Below are 24,230 nucleotides of genomic sequence, written 5' to 3' on the forward strand. Positions count from 1 at the left end.
ATAAAATTCAAAACATATCTTTTAATAATGCCCACATACTTTTGCCTCATAGTTTTGAAGATGTAGTTCTCGCACTAGGTCATTCATTCCTGCCAACTTGTCTGATAACCACCCATGTGGCCTCAGCCGCCTAGTGCCAATTCTTCCCCCGTGGCCAGAGAAAATCCGTCAACGGCAGCCTAGAGCACGCCAACTAACTAAAAATCGTAATAGCCACCTACAGCTATACTCCATCTCAGAAAAATTAGCACTGGCAGTATCGTTAGTTGGAGTTCCAGGTCTAGCCTTGGCTGATAGTCTAGAAATCAACCGGTTAGCTTGCAGCTTAGCCAAAAGCATAAATGCCACCTCTCGAGCATTGTCATTGTTAAATAAAGAGTTGCGTGATCTAAGAGGTGCGGTTCTAGAAAATAGAGCTGGTATAGATTACTTCTTCCTTCTTCATCATTTAAGTTATGAAACACACCAAAAGCTCTGTTGTTTTAACAACTGATAATGGCAATGCTATAAACAAACAGATCAACAAGCTGCACCATATAGTAGCTGACATCAAAATGAGATAACATAATTGGCTCGATTTTATTTTTATTTATTATTATTGCATTTATATCCCACCTTTTTTCCTCTTGCAAGGAACCCAAGGCGGCTTACATTATCCTCCTCCTCTCCATTTTATCCTCACAACAACAACCCTGTGAGGTAGGTTGGGCTGAGAGTCTGTGACTGGCCCAAAGTCACCCAGTGAGCTTCCATGGCCAAGTGGGGACTAGAACCCGGATCTCCCGGCTCCCAGTCCAGCACTCTTGCCACTACACCACACTGGCTCTCGATTGGTTAACCCCTTGGCTTCCAGATCTTAGCTGGCTTAAAGCATTGTTCATCCTAATTCTACCAGTGTTGTTCATGGAGATACTGTTATGCCTTTGCATTCCTTGTCTTATGCGCTGTTTAACCAATCTGTTTTATGTCTCGGCTAGTAAAACTGCCACCCTCCACGCTCTAATCGCTCAACAAAATATTAAGTAAGAGGGTTGCTATAAAAGTCCTGTGTTATGCTTCGAAAACCAGAATGTCTATTTGCGTAATGAAATGCTATAATTGTAATGAAATTATGCATTTAAGGGGGGAATGTAGCAGCCATATCGGGGGTCAGACTAAGTGGTCTCATGTTCTTGCTGAACTACCATAGTTTAGCAAGAACAGCAATGTGGAAACTTCCTTACTTATCAGCAGGCTGAGGTTAAGTCAAATTGCATATCATGTTCCTGTTCTTTGCTTATTGCATACTGTGTTTCTGTTCTCTGCTTATCATGGCTACCCTATGACCCATTTCTTGTATTATAAACAATGGTGCTAGGAGAAGAAATGTTGAAGACTGCAACCCCACACGGGAGGGGGAGGAGGAGCCATTTCATATGTGTCACAATGTCTATAAAAACAATGTGCTGATGTATTTCGGGGCTTCTGGCTCTTTGGAAATGATTCCAGCCTTAAGCCCGCGCGTTAAACAATCTCTTTTTCCTTCACTCCGTGGTCTCTCTGACTCTGGGTTCTGCAACATAAAGTGGCAAACATGCTGTCTGTTCTAGGTCTTCATGTGTTTGTGTGAACATTTGCCCACCTGGTTAGGGCCAAATAATAACTATACCAAGTCTACATATTGTGAAATTCTCCAACTGACCCTATATCTGTTGAGAGCTGCAACCTATACAACCCTATTTAAGTGACATTATTTATTTATTTATTTCATTTCTATACCGCCCAATAGCCGAAGCTCTCTGGGCGGTTCACAAAAACTAAAATTATTTCAACTCTCATTATTTCAACTCTCAGCAAAACCCCCCCGCAAATAATTCTGAATACATATATACAGACAAGTCTTTATTTAACACAAATAAAACAGATGGGGGGGGGGGAAATCTACAGCATAAGATCATACTATTGAAACATTGTAGTAAGTTCTCCAAGTAAAATACAGAAGAAGCATTAAGTCAGCTTCTTTTTAAATAGCTTCCTTATCAGGGTGAATGTCTCCCTTGTTTGAAAAGACTATAGACTCTTATCTATATAAAAAGATTATGACAAAGACAAGGTGGGTGAATTCTGTGAAAAAGGTCTTTTGGGTTAGCCAATTATGTACAATGGTGATACTGTTATCAGATGGGGTCTAGCAGGAAATGGGTATGTTGATCCTGTAGCACTGCTTCATAATCCCTAATCTTCCAGCAAATAGTTAGGATTAACGACAAGATAAGGGTCTTCATCAAAGCTCTGTCCTTCCGCTGAGTCTTTCAATCCTGTTTGGGTGAGCTCAATTAGAATGTGGTCCTGAAACAGAGAATTCTCCAGTCAGGCTATGTTTTACAAGTCATAGGCCACACACTGTAGAACCCCAATTTTAAGCATACTTTCTTCTAAGTAAAATGTCACCACTTTAAGTAGGATTTGCTTCCAAATAAGTATGAGTAGGACTGGAGCCTTAATTACAATTAATACTTTAGGCTTTTACACTTCCTTGCGCACAATGCTACATGTACGAATGCCTCTATGAGAATGCAGCAATTTGGAGGGGCCAGAATGAGAAAGGAGTACTTTACGCCAGTGACTAAAACGAACAGCCTAACAGTGCAATCCAATGCATGTCTATTAAGAAGTAAGTCCTACTGAGTTCAATGGCACTTACTCCCAGGTAAGTGTGCATAAAATATACTGCAATCATATGCATGCTAACCTGGGAGTAAGCTGCAATCCTATGCATGGTTACTCAGGAATAAGAACCATTTAACTCAGTTGCTTCAGAATAAATATGCTTCAGATCATAGGATCAAGCTATAAACCCATCAAAAATCCACACCAATAAATTTTATTTGTTATATTTGGATCACAGCCTTCATCTAATGAAATCACATTCTGGCTTCAAAAAGAATGCTGTGATAAGTAAAAGTGTACATACATAGTGTGTAAGACGATGGATAACTTTTTCTGTTATTTTCTTTTTATTGATGAGTTCTTCTTCAGAATCTATTTCCGATTCAATTTCCTTTAAATACCAGTTGATAATCTCACTCTTTTTTAAGGAGGCATCGTCATCTTCTGCAAGCAGGAGGAAAACAGCAATTTTATAATGTCTTTGAGTGCGTTTCATACATATTATCTCAATAATCTTTAGAACGACCTTGTAGAACAACCTTTAGAACATCCCAGTATTTTTTTTAATCCACGTATTGCAGGCAGGGCATGATGCTGTGAGAATAGTGGCTTGCCTAGGGGCACTGAGTAAGTTCATGGCAGAGGTGAGATCTGAAGCAGCAAATTTCCTGCTCAGAGTCTTAGCCATTACTCAAGATAATTCTCAGTCCAAGGTCATTATCTGCATCATAAGCACTGAGCGGATAAGCATCACAAAAAGAGAGAAGGCTTAGACCCCACTCTGTATAGAATGGTTGTAATAAGGGTCCTAATACAACATTGTGCCGGGGATTTCTTACATGCCTAGAATAGGAAGCACTCAACATGTAGATGACTGGCAGTTCTAGGCATTTATATATAAGCAGTCCCTGTTGCACCGTAAGACCCTGTTCCTGGGTTGTTTTGTGACATGCGAACCCAGAAACTCTGCGTTGTTTACGGTTAAACACAGAGGTAACCCAATGATTACCGCTGGTTTGTTGCTGGGTTAACTCTCGGTTGTTTAACCCATGGTTTCCAAGTTTGCATATCATGAAACAACCAAGGAACAGGGCATTCCTGGCTTGTTAATTAAAACTGGAAATGGCTGACGCGCTCCTCGCACGCTCCACCTGTCCCTCATGGGTTAAACAACCCAGGAACTGTCCCCATTATGTGTGAACCCAGTCTTACAGTGCAACAAGGACAATGCTTACATACAACTACTTGGAACTGCCAGATCTACATGTTGAGTGCTGCCTATTTGAGGCATGTAAGAAATCCACAACAACATTGCATTACGACTATTATGGCCATTTTAGACAGAGTAACATAGCTCTGCTCTCCTGGCCAAGGAGATCTCATTTCATTGCTCTAGCAGAGCCATCTCTACCACTGTCACCATTTTTCTTTACTGGAAAGGCAGAACCTATCAAATCTGCAAGGTAGATCTATTATTATGTCCATTTTACAGGGGTGGTGAAATAGTGATTTGCTTAAGATCACATGATGGAGTGGTAGAAGTGGAGCTTTATTCCAGGGCTCCCAGATCCAAGTAAAATGGTTCCCAACCTTGGCCCCCAGATGTTGGAGGACCTTTGGCCATGCTGGCTGGGGATTATGGCAGTTATAGTTCAACATCTGGAGATTCAAGGTTAGGAACAACTGCAATAAATTGATCTGAAGGAAACATCCACATAGTTAAAAAACATTTGCTTTATTTCATCAAAATCTATGTCTATTTTTACAAGTGGGAAGCCTGCCCCGATGTCCAAATTCTTCGGGGCACCTCGCTATGCTCAATCAGTGATGAGAGGAAGGCTCTCTGCACACAGTGAAATATACTCTCCTGTTTACTATGTGCTCAGCTTCTCAAATAAAGGGCCAGGTTTTAAAAGTGGGGCCTTAGTAGCTTCTTTGAGGCTGACTCTGTTCTTACCTTCTTCTGCTTTCCTTAGATGCATCACAATGAGGTTAGAGATTCTGCGATATTCAGGGAAGCTAAGCCTTAGGGAAGCCTTTGGTGCTGGATCTTTGCTTGAATCATCTGCATGGCCACTGATGCCATTCACCAAGCCATTCACAGCTACAGTCTCTCCATCTCCTGCAAAGCATGGACAGTTTTTGTAGGCGTTAAGAGACCAAGATAGGGAACAAAAGGCCACAGTGGAAGTATGTCATGGAATGAGTTGTCTGTTTTATTCACCCATACTGAACACTCAGTGTTGTAAATCTAGTGGTTCCCTGTCACTATCATGTCAACTGATGGCTCCTCTAGATCTTTATTTATATATTCTTGCACCTTGGGGTGACCAAGAGTCCCAATTACCACTTGACTCCAGAGGTTCAAAATAATGTATTTCGCTTCTTAAGGCCACCTTACGGACTTGAGAACAATGAGGACTTCATTTGCCTTCTTGTTATAGAATCTTTCCAAAGAATCACATTTTTAGTTCTTTCTATGACCTTAAGGATTAGAAACAATGCTTATTTGAAAGTAACGATTCTGAGGAATGCTAAGCAGTCTCTTTGGCTTCGCTAGGCCACCGCACATTGTTGATTGATTTACAGCACAATCCTCTACATGTCTACTCAGAAGTAAGCTCTATTATGTTCAGTGGGACTTACTCCCAAGTAAATTGGTATAAGCCTCAAGCAATACACTGCTCTGCTCCACAGCAAGTTCTCTGAGAGGTTCACAATACAATACCATACATAAAATAAAAACAAAATCAAAACGTACAATAGGCTAGATTTAAAAAAGCTGGCTCCAACTAAAAACCTAATTCAATGTACTGTTTTTTGCTTGCCACATGAAGGCCGGTAAGGAGGGTGCCAAGCAAGGAATGCCAAGCTAGAGCTTGACAAGAAAGCTCTAGATCCTATTGGAAGAAATATATGGGAAATATTCCCTCACATAAGCAGGGCCTTGGCAGTATAAGGCAGCCTTCCCCACCCTGGTGCCCTCCATATGTTTTGGACTACAGCTCCCATCACCCTGATCATTGGCAATGCTGACTGGAGCTAATGGGAGTTATAGTCCAAAACATATGGAGGGCACTAAGTTTGGGCAAACTGGTGTACGGCTTTAAAAAAGTCTATTGGCTTGGTTAGGTTATTGGATAAATAAAGCCTATTTATATATTGCCCAAAGCTTATTTCTATATCACTCCAGTATATAAGGAGCTGAATAGCAGAGCTCTATCCTGGGCAAAGGCAGGGCAAAGAACTGGATGGAGTCTTGCAGTTAGGGCTGTGCAGGGACCCCCTGATCTGACTCTCGGAAGCTGCTTCGTGGCTTCAGAGGCAGGCCCAATTCGGCGAGGGTGGCGGTGGTGATGGCGGTGGCAGCAACAGAGGCTCAGGAAAGGACCTGATGCAGCTGTGCTGGGGGTGCCGAAGCCCCGAAGCATACCGAGTGCTTCGGAGAGCCCCCGACCTGCTCCAGGTTGCTTCGTGCCCCCTCCGCTTCACCTTGGAAGGGGCTCAAAGTGACCTGAAGCAGCCTGCTTCGACTTGGGGTTGGGCCTCGGGCTGAAGCAGCGCACAGCCCTACTAGCAGTATCCAGGCCAGAGACAAAGATTTAGGTCACGTGCTCCCCTGTGCAATAAAGGGAGTTAACCCATTGTGAGTTGCCTCCTCACACCAAACTGAGAACCAGAACTTGAATTCGACCTGGAAACAAACCAGTCCTAAAAAGTATTTTTTAACTGATTTCAGAGATTTCTATCCTGCCTTTAAGCACAAAAGTTTCCAAGGTGGATATCAAGCAGAACCAGGTAATTCAGGACTGATTTGCAAATCACCCACCAACGACTCCGTCCTGGGCCTCGGGCTCTTCCATGGGTTGTTCTTCATCTTGGTCTAAATTGATATCTGGAGTTTCAACTCTGATAATAGATTTGTTTAATAACCTGAAGGCTTCCTTCACGTGTTTTGGATGAACCTTGTAAGAATGTTGAAAAGGAAGAGTCAGATGAATAGAGACATTTTCTCCTGAAAATACATCATTAGGTTCCATCACACCTATTACAGGTAAAGCACAAGAAAAACAAGCAAGCTCTTAGGGTCACTTTCCAAGTAATCTCCCTTCCCTGCCAAGGAGCTGAAAGAGCCAAGTACACTGAATCCATGATCAAAACGCAAGAATAACAATGTCTGCAAATGAAGGATGATGTACAAAACTGATAAAAGGCAGCATCTTTCATAAAGAATAAGCTGGTGTAGGTATATGCAAGCTTTAATTACAAAGAACTCTATCTCAAGAAGGTTAAAGATTTGTGTGCAGCATAAAAACTTGCACAAGTTGGTCTTAAATTTCATCCTTTCATCCTAAGACTGACATGGGGGATAGCTATTTTCTACCACAAGTAGAAACAAAGAAGTGGATATTAGACCACTTAAAAGATTGAAAACTTAACATTCATGTAGGCTTTTCATTTCAACTTATTGCAAGTCCACAGTATTCTATAATGATTTACAGGTTAGCATTAACCGTTAAACCTTTTCAGTGGACGCTTTATTGGTATATGCAAAATATTAGAGGAAGAAAACAGCTAGGGACAGCTACATGGTCAAACTCCAGTCAAGAACCACCATGCCAAATGCTACTCTATCAAGTGTAGCTACCTCATCACAGCAATGCATCCGTGCCATTGCTTCCGACAGTCGAATCATGCTCTCCAACTGTCGTACTGTGATTCTCCACGACGATTTTGTAACACCAGAGCCATCCCTCTGGCGTAGGCGCTTATATTGTACAACTATAAAATCCTCTGACTCTTTAGAAATCTATTGGATCAATGAAGAAAAAAACGATGTAAGCTATACTGGAATTGTGTAACACTTCCTATTCATATTTATTTGAAATAATAAATTTCCATTACAAAGTAGTTCAGTCACTGGATATGGATTCAATATTATGTTCACCATTACAACTTGTCTGTAATTTACTAGGCCATTGTAAAGGACAGTTGGTTTAAACTTATACTCAAATTTACACTTCTTGCTGGATCAAGCAACAGAAACTCTTAGCATTCAGGCACCCCCAAATGGGCCCTTTATCATGCAATGGAAGTAAACAGCACTTGCATTACATCCCAATAAACTAGACTGAGCTCTACTAGGGTTTGGAGTATGTCATACCTAAAGTAAACACTACAGCTTTTTATCACACACCATTGCTGTGCTCAGATACAAGCAAGACTGAATGAATATTCTCATTACCTTTGGTTTAAATTGCCTGGCAAAGAGAAGGTACCTTCGGATATCATCTAGTGTATAAATACGATCAATTGATTCTTCTATCCTCGAATGAAGATCCACAATGCGCCTTGCAATAGCATAATCTGTAACCTGAGGAGGAAAGGTTTTGGTTAGAATAGGTTTACCTCAAGCTATAACTTGAGGGCAATCTTACCTGAAGAGTTAAAATGCTCTGACGTCGGTGCCTCCGACATACCCAAAGCTCTGCCATGCTCATGCCAGCAGGACTGAAGGGAGGGAGGACGGCATTCTTCTCCCTTCCTTCCAGTTCCTTTGTTGGGGGAGAAGGGACACCCATTTCTTGTCTATTGCTTGCAATGGGAGAGAAATTATCTATACCACTTCCAGGGCTGGTTTTCCCTTGTGCTGGAGGACTGGTCAGAGACTGGGAGGGGTTTGGATCCAAAGGATCCCCCAATGTGCCTATACTATGCCCCTGATGCACACCCTTTTTACCCTCCTCACCTGTGAGGTAAGGGCTGCAGAAATTTCCATGGGCCTGGGAGGGGGAATCCAAGGTTGGATTAGGACTGCAGCCCTAATATTAACAAAATAGATCACTGCCTGTTTAGGTAACTGCTTTAGCAGCAGCAGCTTCAATAAAAGTTGATTGTCCAGTACATGACTGGATACTGTCTTTGTTCAATCTGGGTTCGCACAACACAAGCCAGAATATGGGTTGAATACGGGTTGAACCATGGGCTGTTGTTGAACCATGGGCTGTTGTTGCATAAACGAGCCACACTAACAAACCATTAAAGGAACCGATGGTTTGTTGCTGGATTGTGAACTGTGGGTTGTTCGTGGTTAACAAACTAGGGTTTTTTAGTGTGGCTGAGTTCACACAAGACAAAACCTCACAATTCAACAACAACCCACACTCAACCTGTATTCTGGCTTGTCATGCTGTGTGAACCAGATCAATGAGTTCATCTGGTCCTGTGATGTTCTCTTTTCATCTCTAAACAAGAATACAAATCCCTCACTGCTGTAAAAGCAATTTTAGGCTGGCATGTTTTTTAAGGAGCACTACATAATGCTCCTACTCATAAGTTTCCAAATACGACTCCATAACCTTGGCTCCTAAGGCGAGTTAACTTAAGGAAGCTCACGAAGTTTCCTGTCCCTCTTCTCTGCCGTGCAACCACCTGCAGAGTCAGAGAGCCCACCCAATTTTGCGCAATTTCCTCCCCTACCCCCAGCAATTCCCTGTGCCCCAGCCCACATAGTACAAGAGGTCCCACCACCTCCACCATCCAGAGAGGCTTTTCAGGGGGCACAAGCAGGAGCAGGGGAGAGGATGGGATAGGAAACTTTCCTTCCATAAACTTCCTTAACTTACCTTAGGATTCAGGTCATTACCTCTGCTCCATCAGCCTTCCCCAACCTGGTGTTTTGGACTTCAGCTCCCATCAGCCCCACCCAACATAGCCAAAGGTCAGGAATGCTGGGAGTTGTAGTCCTGGTTGGGGAAGGCCATGCTACATTGTTGGCTGCTGAAGAAATACCAGCTCATGCAAGGCTATTCCCACTTCATATGCACCATTATGTAAGCAGTGGGTAGAATGTGACAGAAAGGTAGTGTAGTTGTGGGGAAGTAACTTGTCACACGATCCCTGCCTTTCCTGGCCACTGGGGAGACTTAACACTTAACCCACTGGTAGAGGCCTCCTCATACCAAACAGGGAATCCACATATCTAAAGAATGCTAATATTTATAGCTTGCCTGTCACTGAATGTAGAACGTATAATATGCAGTTGTAGGTTATGATTTACCTCATTGCATTCATCCACGAGAATAAAGAAGAGATCAAATCTAGACATGATGGGGGCTGATAGGTTTATATTCTGTTTCAAAGACTTTGCTCTGTCATAATGTCCACCAACGGGGTTAGCTGCTGCCAAAATGGAGGTTCTGGCATTCAACGTAGCCTGGTAATAAGTAAGAAAAGGTTTTTCTAAGCAAGTAGAACAAGTTATGGGGAAAAATGGTTGGGGAGGAAAATGACGCTTTCAGTGGCATCTGGAATCTCTCTGATCAGTCATATCAAAAGCAGGAGACTGATTTTCAGGAACAAAACACATAGAAAGATAGTAGCTACTGTTTAAATCCATAATCCTGCCCCTAACAGATGCTTAAACCACTGACTTCACTGAAGTTATGCACACCTAACTGGATGCATGATGGCAACCTCATTCAAGCATGCTTGCTTGAAAACAAGTCCTACTGAGTTCAGTGGGGCTTACTCAGAAGTAAGTGTGCATATGATTGCAGTCTAAGTATCCAAGGACTTTCATGATGGGAAACACATACATGCACTCACATACACAAACCACAGCGATAAGATCCTTGCAGAAGTATTTACTTCTACCATAAATAGTTAGAACTTAATTTTGTTTTAAGTTGCAGAAGAGAAGAAGTTATGTTCTGGACATGGATAGCAGACTGACACTTTTCTAGGAGTGTTTAGTCATAAGAGAGGCTCCTTAGGTTTTCGATGGAATAAAACCCATTGAACAGAAAGTGGAATTGGTGGATAGGAGATCTAGCCAGAAGATTACTGGAGAAGCACAATAACATATATAATACTTGGGAGGGGTTAATTAAACACATGGTAACAACTACAAATGTAAGCAATGCAACAATTTACCTTAACTCCTGCTTTGGTAATGGATATAGTCTGTTGTTCCATTGCTTCGTGAATGGCAACTTGATCCCTCAGGTCCATTTTGTCAAATTCATCAATGCAACACACTCCCTAAAGAAGAACACAGATGCAAGATTCATAAATCCCTGCTTCCATACCAGGAGAACTAAAACAAAACCCTGCAAAAGGGTTAAGTCCTGCCAATCAGAAAACATACATTGTCTGCCAACATTAAGGCTCCAGCTTCAATGACGAATTCATACGACTCTTCATCTTTCACAACTGCAGCTGTTAAACCGGCTGCACTGGAGGCCTTTCCGCTGGTGTATACAGCTCGTGGGCTGAATTCCTCCACATGCCTGTTGGGTCAATGAAGAGGCGACTCAACAATTCACATTAGAAAGTTTACAAAACAGATACAACATGACGATGACTTGAAACATCTGCAAGGTACCAGAGCTCTGAACAGCTACTTGTCTGTTTGCCAGCAGTGAGCAAGAATGGTCTCTAGGTGACCATAGCAGGGAGGTTTATCAGAGTTGGTACTTAAGTCATAAATTACTAATGCAGGCATGTGAAGGAAAATGGGACGGAACCTTTGGGGACTATTTCCAAGACTGGCAGGGAGCACTGGTAAGAAACCATCTTCCCTGTAGGAAGAAGACCGCATCAAGGAACACCAACAGCTGGGGCCAGCAACACCCCCTCCCCCCGCCCAAACCTTTGGAGGGAGATGGCTTTCCTCTTGTTTGTATCAAGACCACCATTTGTTGCCCTCTGACTTCAGAGCCCAAAGACTGGTGGATAGCTGTACTATTCCATTCCAGGAAGGGAACTCCTGCCTGGCCTCACCTGGATTTAACTGCCTGTTAAAAACACACTGAGGCTGTCTTAGTGAAAATGATTTCCATCCTCTACCCCCAACCTGGTGTGCTGGACTGCGACTTTCATAATTCAAAGGCCATGATGGCTGGGGATTATGGGAATTGCAGTCCAACAAATCTGGTGAGCACCAGGTAGGGGAAGGCTGCTCTATCCTTTCCCTCTCCTCTTTTGTGCATTTTGGATGCTAAACCAGAGAGTGAAGCACCTGTGTTTTATTCTGACTGTATGTACAGTGCCCAGTTAATCAGCTTAGCTCAAGCGTAGGCAACCTGGTGTCCTCCAGATGTTCTTGACTACAAGTCCCATCAGCCCCAGCCAGCATGGCTCATGGCCAGGGTTTGTGGGAGTTGTAGTCCAAAACATGTGGGGAGCCCTGGATTGCCTACCCTAGAGGTAGGTGCTCCAGAAATAAACAATTCAAGCTGAGCTGCGTATTTCACATTTTCATGCTTCTTAAAACATGCCCCCTATTTTGGCAGTTTTCCAGGGGAAAGGGTTTGGAAGGGTAATCAAAGTGTTTCTGGGGAAGGGAACATGTCCCCATTGCTTTAGCAACTGGGCTGGCTTGCCCAGTTTTGCTGAAGCAACGAAACTGCTGTAGCACAGTGCTGCAAAAATAGGAAATGGATGTGAATTCCAATGACGATCCAGCCATACAAGTGCAGATGCTGCCTACCAGCATTAGATATTCTCAATAGCAAGTATGCTCGAATGTGCATTCTGGCAGTACTAGAGTTGGACTGGGTGCCTCCCAGTGAGGGCAATGCGCTTGTTTGCCAGACTTACTGTCACCGCATAGCCAAATCCAACTGGCTCTGCAATATCATCACATCTTCTTAGTGATCCCTGATTTGACTGGTATCACATCGTGAAAGAGAAAGAAGAGGATATGTTCAAGGCAGACACAAACAGGTGGGAAAAAACAGTCAGGAAATGGAGAGGGAAGTGTTTTCATGGTGTTTTCCCACACACTGTGAATGCATGATTTGCTCTGAAAACTTTCAAAGGTAAAAATTTGGTTCACCTGCTGAAATAACAACAGCAGCAACAGTCATTCGTTGCCAATATATTCTGTCTGAACTTTTTTTTTTTTTAGAAACTTCCCACCCTGAAAGGTTAAACATGCATCAATAGCTATTAGCCATGTAGGTTCAGGAACTCATAGTCATGGCAACGTCTTTTCCATCCCCCTGCTCCTGCTCCCCCAAACCACCTATTTTTTTTATTGCAATTCATCTGAGAAACATTTCGGAAAGTATTTCACAATGGAAAACCTTTCAGCAGTTCCATTGGCTCTAGGATTTCATCCTGTGATTCTGTGTGCTGTATTATAAGAGCATATGACAAATCCAATGTTTTCTGTCTCGATAATCTGATGCAAATATTTGTAGTTCTCCATAAATTAGTTCATCGCACACAGCACCACCCGCCCACCTAACCATGTCGGCTATGCAGTTAACTACATGCAAGTTTAAGAGAAACTTACTTAAGAAACTGACTCTTGGCTGTACTTGGATCACCAACAATGCAAACATTGATGTCACCACGCAATGAAGTGCCTTCTGCTGTTGTCTTAGGAACTCCACCGAACAGCATGAGTAGAATCCCTCGCTTCACTTCATCATTACCTGCACCACAGTAAGTATTAATTAGGATCATGAAAAGCTTTGTCAGTGCTCAGATTCAGAGTCAAGTCTATGAATAGAATGCAGAACAACGTGCATTGAAGCTGCTGTATTGGTGGCTTTAAACAATTGTTCAAAATTCAGTGAGGCTTCTTCAGGGACAAGGACAGGTTAAGGATGTAATTCTAGGCATGTGTAGGGAATTATAGGGCTTTTTTCTGTCTAAATATGCATAGGATTGTGCTCATATCTGACAAGCTACTGTACTGACTGAACAGCATCAACCAGGTGTATGTCCACAGCAATGCCTCCAAAACTATTACTACTCCATCATCTCTCTTTAATATGGAACTGTACATGATCAAGGGATGTTGGATTGGATCCAGACTGTCCCTTCTGCAAATAGAAGGCCTCCTTCTGTTCTCTGAAGGGAGCAAGATCCAGTGAAGGGGAAAGTGATTACCGTGCTCCACCTGCAGTTCCTTCCCACACTGTCCTGGAGGGTCCCTCAACCCTCGCCAGCTGCTTTTCAGTGGGCACAGGAAGGAGGAAATGGCAAAAATTAATACCCACCCCATCCTTCTCTAGTGTAGTCTCCTGTGAAGAGAGTTCCCTGGAACGCTGGATCCAACCGATTATCTCTAAAATATGCTTAAGTCAAAAGATGATTACAGTTCAAAATAATTTGTGCTGGACTGCTGACACTTACGGTTAAAACTGCAGTCAACTGGAATTAGTCATTTTATATAATCAGTGAATCAGAGTTCAAGTCTACCATCTGCGATTATGGTGCAGAGGTTACTGGATAAGTAACTTCTCTATCACCTCTATAAGGTGATAGAGAAGTGATCTACATAGATGACAAGTCTGCATTCTTGCAGCAACATTCTGTGTTTGCCACCCTGACCAACTGGGTCTCTTGCCCATGACCCCATGAGAAAATCATGCACATGCAAGCAATAGTATGTATACGCACAGAGCTGAAGAAGAGAAAGGGTGAAAAATCCTAAATGGTGTGCATGTAGTTTTTGACCCCAGTCTCTCTTACTCTCTTGGTCCAACAAAAGAACTACCACCACAAAAAACTGCCAGAAACCAAATTCACTATTCTGATCTCTCATGTTCAGAAGAGGCCACAAACCTTTATTCGGGAGGGATACATATCAAAGGATTTAACTCATTTGGAAGCTTCCAACTGACCTAAAATAATACCAGTCACTAAATCATGACCCCACAATTAGCTCTTACCATGAATGGTAGGGAAGAGGCTGGTACAAAGATTGTGATAAAGGTTTTTATCCTGGCTCATTTCAAATACTTTTTCCCACTCCTTTACAGACATCTGGTTTTTAATGCTTTCTGCAGACTGTTCCTCATCTTGGAGTTCTTTGCCACCAAACTGAAACAAACAAGGTTGGGAGAAAGTTATAAAAATGAAAAAATAAGATGGGAAGTGTGTCACTGGAAGTTACTGGTGCAGTCATCAAGACAAATACCTCTATAATGAGAATACTTCTACACATCCAGCAAAATGAGGAGGCAGAGTGACCACTTAGACTTTTAAGTGGGAGAATGCTCCCTCTGTTTGTTTGTTTTTTAAACTCAACTAGAAAGCCAACATATAAGGGGACAAGGCCCAGAATCCTCCCTGCTATGCTAGTTTTTGCATAGGACAGCACCCCAAAAATGGTTCCCCAGCTGCACAAACAGTATAGCCCATTCCACCACCTCATTCTGTTGCTTAGAGTAGTGACGAATTGCAAAAATGGTAGGAGACATTGGGAGCTCAGCTTTGCTATGCCCATGTTCAAACACAGAACTAAGAAAGTCAATTTCAGAGAGAAAGGGACAGGCACAAAATCTTGGAATGAGAAGGGCTTTGAAAATTCTCATTATATAGATATGTAATGAATCTTCAGTTCAGAAGGCTAATGATCTACACAAAGGTGGTTTCCCAATAACGTTCAACCTGTTCTGGAAGGAGTTCCACTCCCCCTAAAGGAACAGGTTCGTAGTTTGGGGGTGCTCTCGGATCCAGCACTAGGTGGCATGGAATAGCTTTTATCAGCTTAGGCAGATATACCATCTATGTCCTTATCTGGACAGAGATAGCCTAGCTACAGTTATCCATGCTCTGATAACTTATCGTCTGGATTACTGCAATGCATTATATGTGGGGCTGCCTTTGAAAATGGTCCAGAAACTTCAGCTAGTCCAAAATAGGGCGGCAAGATTGTTAACAGGGACTGGCCAACGAGATCACATTACACCAGTACTTTTCCAGCTGCACTGGCTGCCAGTCCATTTCCAAGCCCAATTCAAAGTGCTGGTATTAACACTCAAAGCCCTAAACAGCTTGGGGCCAGGTTACCTGAAGGATCATCTCTTCCCATATACATCTGCTCAGACCCCAAGATCAACTTCCGTGGTCCTCTTCCAGGAGCCCCCACCAAAGGAAGTGAGGTGGGTGGCTCCTAAGAGAAGGGCCTTTTCTGCTGTGGCACCCTGGTTGTGAAATGAACTTCCCAAAGAGGCTCTCCTGGTACCTACGTTGTACTCTTTTGGGCACCAGGTGAAGACCCTTATGTTTCAATTTTTCAGTTTCTGTTTTAAATCTGGTATTGTATTTTAAATCTTTGCACTGCGGCTAGGTTCTATCTGGTTATTATTTTTATACTGTAGTTTTAAACTTTTCAATTTTTATATTGTATTTTAGTGTCTTGTATTTTATGGTTGTAATGGTTGTGAACTGCCCAGAGACTTCAGCTATTGGGCAGTACAGAAATGTAATAAATAAATAGATAGATAGATAGATAGATAGATAGATAGATAGATAGATAAGATACAAGCACATGTTAAGCAATTCAAGATGGCAAAAAGCTTTAAGCATGAGCTGCAATATTCAGTAAGGGGGGAGGGGACAACAACAAAATCCCACCATCGATTTCTTCAACAAAGATTTTTAAAGCTATTTTCCCTTAGTAAGGCTTACCCTTGGGTTTGTTGGTGCGACGTAACATGCTAGAAAGACCAATTTATAGGATAACTCTCTGACCCCAAGTGCACGAAGTCCCCTGATACCTTCAGTCTCATAACCTTCTTTCCCGCTCACTCGAGAGCCAGTTTCTGCCCGGATACCTATGAAAGCAAGACCAGTTTAGGTTCTGCTCAAGGAATGTATGGTCATTTTCAGTCTATGCAGTGGAAAAAGCAGGAAGTATAGCTCTCCTGTGAATATACCACTTCAGAATGTTCATGGGAAAGGCATGTTTGAATGTCAAACCTGTTAGCACTGGACAAGCTACCATCACAGAGAGCCTATCCTTCTCCCTGATGTATTAGGGCAGTCTTCTCCAACCTAGTATCCTTCAGATGTTTTGAACTTCAGCTCCCAGCATTCCTGACCAGTGGGGCTGATGGGATTTGAAGTCCAAAATATCTGGCTGGCACCAGGTTCGGGAAAGCTATACTATGGTGTCTGGGGACAGGGAGGTTGCTTGCGGAGAAGCTTTCATGCAATTCCCAACCTGCATCCTCAAGCCCATACTACATGCCTTTACTGAAAACGTAGCTTGTCTTTAATGCTGCACTGCTTTGAATAAAGTCCACCGACCTGGGGTGGACAGCTGAGCTACGTCGGGCACAACAATGAGGGATCCTGTGAAGTCACACTTGTCACCAGCCTGTGCTGATTCTACAGCTTCAGCACGCAAGACCACTTCAACGCTGCGAGGAATGCTCCCACGGGGCAGTTCAGCCTGTGTTTCTTGAATACGAACCTGATGAGAGAGGGAAAATAAAAACATCAAACCGGAAAAGGTTAACTGTTGGAACTCAAAAGTTTCTAGCAGGTGGACTGGAAAAATAATGCTGTGTTCCTAAGTATCACCTTTAATTTTTGTAGGGCTGTGCAGAATCTTAACAGCATTAAGCTTCTAGGAGCCCAGATAAACATTCCATGTACCAGGGGTTTTTCAAGCCCTGGCTGACATCAATCATGAGTACGTGATAGAAGGAAGCAAACAGAAGAGCAGTCCAACAGACTCCCTGAAACATCTGAACTTCCCCATGAGGCAAAGGGCAAGCCCGAGGAGGAATACTGTCAGAAAAGAATGCTTCTTTCTACCATATTGGTAGTGACAGAAAAAAGGAAAGATGGGGTGAGGATAGGAAAGCACTATTAAAAGCCACAGAGAAACACCACCAAAGGAACAATACCCTGCAGAAAAAATGCTCTGTCCAATATAACTCTGGCCTTTGTCAGTGACAGATGTCTAAGCTGGTATTTCTAACCAACAGATGTTGGTTGATTCCCTTTTTCTTCACAAGTGGACATTATTTAATAAATGTGATCTCATGTCTACGCATAAAGCAATAACCTGAATGTGGTTCTAAATTGTTAACTAAGGAATCTATCTTAAAATTAATACCTACTGCAGCCTTCCCCAATCTGGTGTGCTCCAGACTACAACTCCCCCCACCCAGCCAGCATCCTCACCATGCTGGCTGTGGATGATGGGGGCTGTAGTCCAACGTATCCAGAGCATGCCAGATTGGGAAAGGCTGGCCTTGAGGCTAAACCACAAGCTGGTCTCCATGGCCTACACCAGCCTTCCTGATGCCCCCAAGATGTTTGGACCTCAACTCTCATCATTCTCAGCCAACATGGTCAATGGCCAAGAATGCTGGAAGCTGTAGTCCAAAAAATCTGGAGGGTACCAGGTTGGGGATGGCTGGGCTACAGAATGTAATACCACATGAGAACACCTCTCAGTTCTTGATCTCTACATCAGCTGAAACAGATTCCTAAATGTATCTATCTTGGCACCCCTTGGTCCCTGGTGCTGCAAAAGAGGCCGGCTAATTAAATGCCTTTTTCATTACAGAAAATAGTTGAGATGTACACATTATCTTTTATCTGAACTTGGAGAACAGAAAACTTTCAAGTCTTTAAAAAGCATTCTGGAAGATGGATGGCAGCATTTTGCAATAGCAGCTGATAGGTTTTAGTCTAGAGGAGCAGCTGCGTTAGTCTGTTGTAACAAAACCACCACCACCACCACCACCACCACCACAGAAAGAGTTTTATAGCACCTTAAAGAATGACAGATTTAATTTGGCATAAGCTTTCATGGACTAGAACCCATTTCATAAGACACAGTAACCTCAGTTGGCATATTTTCAGATACATACATGGAATAAAAACAGCTGCTACATTTTATCTAAGTAGTAAGAGTAACCAAATTTTTCACAGTTATGTACTAGAGACACAGAACTATGTCAGTTAATGCTAAACCATATTTGGTATTATATTAGTGAGGCTTTACGGACAGGCTTGTGAACTTCTCCCTCATCCTCTGATATTCTCATTCTTCCACATTAGTTTTTATTTTATCCAAAATGGGCAAATAACGGTTTGTGCTTGCCCTGCAAACCAAGACTGAAGACCATGCTTTGGTCCTGGACTCCAATTCTGGTTTGCATGGCAACCACAAACCACAGTTTGTCAGTTCAGACAAAATGGCAAAGTATGGTTTGCCACAAACCAGGAAGGAAGAAAGGAAATCACAATGCATGAGAGGAGGGAAAGGTCTGGGGTCGGGAGCAGTGGGGGTAAGCTTGAGTGTTTTAAAAGTCTTGATCACGCAGTGCCAAACCATGGTTTAGCTTGATATCTGAGTCAGCCCACTCTGAAAAACCAACCCAATACCAGGTCACCAGGTCACATTTACACAGTACTCTGCTACCTATCATCAGGAAAACCAAATGGAAATAATAACAATTGTTGAATTACCTTTTGAAAGTCCACAAAACGGGATTTATTGGTGTCCAGGAGAAACCGTTTCCTATTGGCACAGACCGGGTTTCTGCAGATGTTGGGTTGTGTGTACTTGAACTGCTGCTCCACATCCTTTATCACTGTTTGGCAATCCAGACACAGGAAGGTTCCACTCACAAGCTCCGGGTGAACTGGGTGGGTGCGAACCACCTGCCCACTAATACGTATGAGTGATCCAATTCGAGCTGATGTCATTTCTCGAATTCTGTTAAGAGAACAAAGTCAAACTTAAAAGCTCTTCAGTTTGAAACCACAATCCAGAAAATTATATAGTGATTACATGGGCTATTATGGCCTATTGTTGTCTACGGAAAGCTATCATTGGCAAGTACAATCTGTTCTGCAGCTAGGAACAAGAGAGTACCTGCTGTACTCACAGCATTTAGAGGTGCAAGCCAATCCATATTGGTGCACTTGTGTATCTGACATTTAAGAAAGATACGTAATCAAATCTTTAGAAGTTTAGCTTCGTGATGGGGAAGTTCTGAAGAACCCGAATGGCTGACTTTCAGCCATGTTCCCCCTAACTTTTAGATCATCAGGCTGAATAAGGTATTGTTGAAACCTTATAAACACTCTAGGTGGAAATAACAACATTACACACATATGAAATTATATTTGGCAAACCACCAAATGATTTAAGAAAATTAGCACAAGAACATGGAAGTTCAATTCAATTCACAAGGCATCTTGTTTAATATACTACAGGATGGTATTAAACAACTCTTTCCACATGTCAGAGAGAAAAACTTCCCTCCATAAGCCTAAGGTGTATTCACATTGGAATTTCTTGCACTCCTTGTTTAACCATTACAGTAGCCTTCCCCAACTTGGTGCCCTCCAGATGCCCACGTCAGTGTCGCCAATAGTCAGGGATGATGGGAGTTACAGTCCAAAACCGCTGGAGTGCACTAGGTTGGGAAAGGCTGCTTTAGAGCAACACCAGAAAGATGAAAAGAAAAATTATGATGGTGGCAGGGTTTTGTGCATCCCTTTACTCTCTCAATGAACTGTGCCACCTGTACACACAGCTTAATATATACCTGTAACTCATATAGTAGTATAATTTACGCTGGCACTCTATCTCTTTGCCAGTTCGGAGATGCTGACTGAATTCCTTGAATTGTGAACAAGGCCTCATGCAGAAGTGGGTTGCTGCTTCCTTGCTATGTTGCATGCCGACATCTTTACTGTGTCAGTTTAATCTAATGCTCAGTATTATCAAAGTCTCTTACTTGTGCCTCGTAGGTAGGTCTTGGAAAGCAACATAGAAGTCCTTGTTGGGAGGAACGTTTCCATGATCTCTGGCAAAAGTTTTTACAGCTCGACACAAGAAAGGATAAACTCTAAAATACAACAGACAATTTCAGTGATGTAAACCTTCGTACCATGAGGGTCAAATCAGAAATACCTATCATGAATTTCCCCAATCTGTTTTAAAGTATGTTGAAATATATAGTAATATTAACGTCAGTTAAACAAAAAGGCATAAATATAAAACTGTTGTTTATATTTGGCTCCCCTGCCCCCAAAAGAACTTTGCAAACTGTATTTTTGCTATACCTAGTTTAGGGAGTAAGATTTGGCCCAAATCAAAAGGTATCTTGATAGCCTTGACATTATTTCATACGCCTGAGTATAACTTTACACTACTATCAGCCATACATTTGCACACCAGAACACAAATGCAACAAGGGTATTCCCAGATGTCACTCTGATTAACAAAAGCAGCACAGAAAGTACCACCTCATAGGAGGTAGTATTTCAGGTACTGATCCCTATTGCTTGTAAGAAGACAGCAGCAATACCTTCCAGGCCAATTCCATTAGGCTATCTGAAACAGCAGCAACTGGACAAAGACCGACTCACGCACTCCCAATATTTGTACCCTGGATGCCAGCATCTCTAATTCTCCGGCAAATGAATTTATATCATTCACTAATTCCTTAATATAGGGGCCGCGGTGGCTTAGTGGTTAAGATGCTGAACTGCAGACCAGAAGGTCGGCAGGACAGCAGTTCGAGACCTGAGTGCCGCGTGACGGAGTGAGCTCCCGTCTTCAGTCCCAGCTCCTGCCAACCTAGCAGTTCGAAAGCAAGAAATTGCAAGTAGATAAATAGGCACCGCTTCGGCGGGAAAGGTAACAGCGTTCCGTGCACCTCGATGTTCAGTCATGCCGGCCACATGACCATGGAAGTGTCTTCAGACAGTGCTGGCTCTTCGGCTTAGAAACGGGGATGAGCACCACACCCTAGAGTCGGACACGACTGGTTGGGGACACCTTTACCTTTTTTAATTCCTTAATACTACTGATAACTATTCTAATAAAGCCCAGAAAGGGTAAAGCTAGTGATAACAAAACCAGCACTTCAATAAAGCATGTTTAATCGAACAATTCTTGAGACATTCTTACCTATAGAACTCCTCTTGGATTGTTGTAGCAAGCTGCTGATTAAACTGCTCCAGATCTACAAAGCTTACGATTAATGTGTTCCTCTCTGGACGAATCAGTTCCTCTGCATCTCGCAAGTATTTAACTTCTCCGTCACTGTTCTGGAATCTGAAAATAGCAGTATTTTAGGTGACAATTTCCTGCAGAAATATTTCCCAAGTTGCAAGTGTATGCATGTATTACACTTGACATTAAGGTCATCCACAGAAGTCCTTCTTCAAGTGCCCCTCATTCTGAGGCTCAGAGGGTGGTAACAACAGAGAGAGCTTTCTTGGTGGTGCCCCGCCCCGGAACCCTCTCTCAAGGGAAGCTTGCCTGCTGCCCACATTCCTATCATTTCAATGCCAGGCCAAGACTTTTCTGTTTTCCCAGGCTTTTAAAGTATTTTATTATCTTTAGTGTTCTAAAAATAATATATCTTAATTACTGTAGTCCCTGGGATGCGGCTTCAACTTTTATATCTGATCATTTTAGTTTTTGTATTCATGTTATATGTTTATGTTATGTTAGCATGTTTATTCATTTTAAATTGCAGACTGTTTTTATTGGGATTTTATTTGTATTTCTGTATCATTATTATACTTTAAATTATACAATGCCTAGAAGAATTTATTGATGAAGTGATTAATAAATTAAGGGCGCAATCTTATGCATGTTTAGACAGAGAAAAGGCCTTTTCTCTGTCTAAACATGCATAGGATTGTGCCCTAAATAAATACACAGACAAAGACTAAAGGGTTATAGTGAGAGGCCATCACTTACATAACTTTGGAAAAAAGTATAGAAGGGAAAGAAATGGAAGCAGTGACAGATTTTATTTTCTTGGGCTCCAAGATCACCGCAGACGGTGACTGTAGCCATGAAATTAAAAGACGCTTACTCCTTGGAAGGAAAGCTATGGCAAACCTAGACAGCACAGTAAGAAGCAGAGTCATCACCTTGCTGACAAAGATTCATATAATCAAAGCTATGGTTTTCCCAGTAGTAACGCATGGCTGTGAGAGCTGAACTCTAAGGAAGGCTGAGCGCCGAAGAATTGCCGCGTTCGAATTGTGGTGCTGGAGAAGACTCTTACAAGTCCCCTGGACTGCAAGGAGGTCAAATCAGTCAATCCTACAGGAAATCAACCCTGAGTGCTCACTGGAAGGACAGATACTGAAGCTGAAGCTCAAATATTTTGGCCACCTAATGCGAAGAGAAAAGTCACTGGAAAAGACCCTGATGCTGGGAAAGATTGAAGGCAAAAGAAGAAGGGGACGGCAGAGGATGAGATGGCTAGATATGGCTAGATAGCATCACCGATGCAATGAATATGAACTTGAGCACACGGGAGAGAGCGGAGGACAGGAAGGCCTGGCATGCTATGGTCCATGGGGTCATGAAGAGTCGGACATGACTTAATGACTGAACAACAACAACCAAACACTGGAACTGCAGTACAGAAATGGTTCTGTACGCATCTTACCAGACAACACCCACTAAAGGTTGACAGTTATTTATTTGAGGAAACAAATACCATTTATGTACACAGAGTACACACAAAAAAACCTGTTTTGACCTTCCATAAGTTATGCCACATCCAAAGAAAGGAAGCATCTACTTAGGTCAAACTCACTTCCTCCCAGCTGGTATTGGGGCCAAAAAGCAATACTCGTTATGTTAATCATTAAAAAACGCTGAAAATGCTAACTCCTACTTGATACAGTCCAGCACTACATCCCCAAATAAGCTTTGCAGAACAACCCTATGCATATTTATTCAGATAAGTCATGAAGTTCAGTGAAACTTTATTCCTCAGTACATGTGCATAGGATTGCACAGCCTGGTGCACAGTTATGCAGCCCAATCCTTATGTATACTTACTTCAAAGTAAGCCTCAGAATCCTTGTGTTGCAATAGTGGATTTGTGTTAGGAGTAAAGAAGCCAGGATTGGGCTGCTAAAAAGCTTCTCCACAACACTGAAACTGAAATTTTTAAGCTTAAGAAGCAGAGAATAGCTCACGCTGCTGTTTCCGGTACTGCTGTGCGCTTTCTTCCCTTGCTGGTTTTGCATTGCTTCAGTTTTTATGGGTTTCCTTTTTTATTATATTGATTGTTTTGAAATGTTGATTGTATACCAGCCAAAGAACTTTCAATATCAGGCAGCATAACTCCATCGCTGTCTACCCTTGTTTGGGAGAAGGATCCAAGCCCAGTAATAGAAACACCTAATACTAAGGCGCAATTTCTACCTGAGGGAGACAGAACTGTGAACGCACACAGATATGTACCACAAGTAGCTGGAACCATTCGTGCAACCTCAAGAAATAAAGAACACAGCCACACCTGCCCACCCCCTAGCCAAAGCAAAGCAAGCAAAGAAAAGCGATGCCAGTCTTTTCGGAAGTCTCACCAATTTCAGTGGGGCTCACAGACAAGCGAGTTTAGGATTGCAGCTTTTTAGCTGCAATCCATTGGCCATACTGGCTGGGAATGAGGAGAGTTGCAATCCAACGTATCCGAGCACTAGGCTGGGGAATGCTCCGATGCACGTCTACTCAGCAGTAAGGCCCATTGAGTTTAATAGGGCTCACTCCCAGGAAAGCGCGCACAGGATTACAGCCTCCGCCTGGCGGGGCGGCAGGGAAGACTCAACACAACCTGACCGTCTGGCATCCGGGCCCGCCAGACGCCCGGCCACTCTCTTTTTACTGCGGCGCCACTCACTCTTCGAGAAAGTCCTGGAACAGCTTCTGGCACTTCTCGGCCACCTCATCGCGGATCTGCTTAAGCGCGCCCGCCGCGGCCAAGCCGGCCTCCCCCGCCGCGGCCAGGTCCATAGCGCCTTCTCTCCTCCACCGCCGGCCC

At 42.8% G+C, this 24,230-nt stretch overlaps 1 protein-coding gene across 1 annotated transcript; it reads right to left on the reverse strand.

The window, feature by feature from the left end:
- Window positions 1-1,863: 1,863 nt before the first annotated feature.
- MCM6 (minichromosome maintenance complex component 6) lies at window positions 1,864-24,230 on the reverse strand. The gene is made up of 17 exons (XM_084809421.1): window positions 24,090-24,230; window positions 21,344-21,490; window positions 20,166-20,276; window positions 18,886-19,135; window positions 16,705-16,870; window positions 16,084-16,229; window positions 14,340-14,490; window positions 12,953-13,094; window positions 10,799-10,940; window positions 10,585-10,692; window positions 9,710-9,865; window positions 7,895-8,023; window positions 7,298-7,459; window positions 6,479-6,614; window positions 4,607-4,771; window positions 2,954-3,093; window positions 1,864-2,328 (listed from the first exon to the last, which is right to left on the reverse strand). Exons 1-17 carry the CDS (start codon window positions 24,200-24,202, stop codon window positions 2,215-2,217), a joined length of 2,478 nt encoding a protein of 825 aa, XP_084665547.1. The 5' UTR covers window positions 24,203-24,230; the 3' UTR covers window positions 1,864-2,214.

The sequence above is a fragment of the Heloderma suspectum genome, chromosome 1 (assembly GCF_057233095.1).
Source record: "Heloderma suspectum isolate Gila_16-S chromosome 1, 16-S_ref, whole genome shotgun sequence".
Classification (NCBI taxonomy): Eukaryota; Metazoa; Chordata; class Lepidosauria; order Squamata; family Helodermatidae; genus Heloderma; species Heloderma suspectum.

Excerpts from the sequence above, each read along its gene's own strand:
- MCM6 (XM_084809421.1), bottom strand. The coding sequence starts at position 24,202 with ATGGACCTGGCCGCGGCGGGGGAGGCCGGCTTGGCCGCGGCGGGCGCG. Across the intron at positions 21,491-24,089 it reads TTCCAGGACTTTCTCGAAGA|ATTCCAGAACAGTGACGGAG; the intron begins GTGAGTGGCGCC and ends TGCTATTTTCAG. Across the intron at positions 8,024-9,709 it reads TCGTGGATGAATGCAATGAG|GTTACAGATTATGCTATTGC; the intron begins GTAAATCATAAC and ends TTTCCTCCTCAG.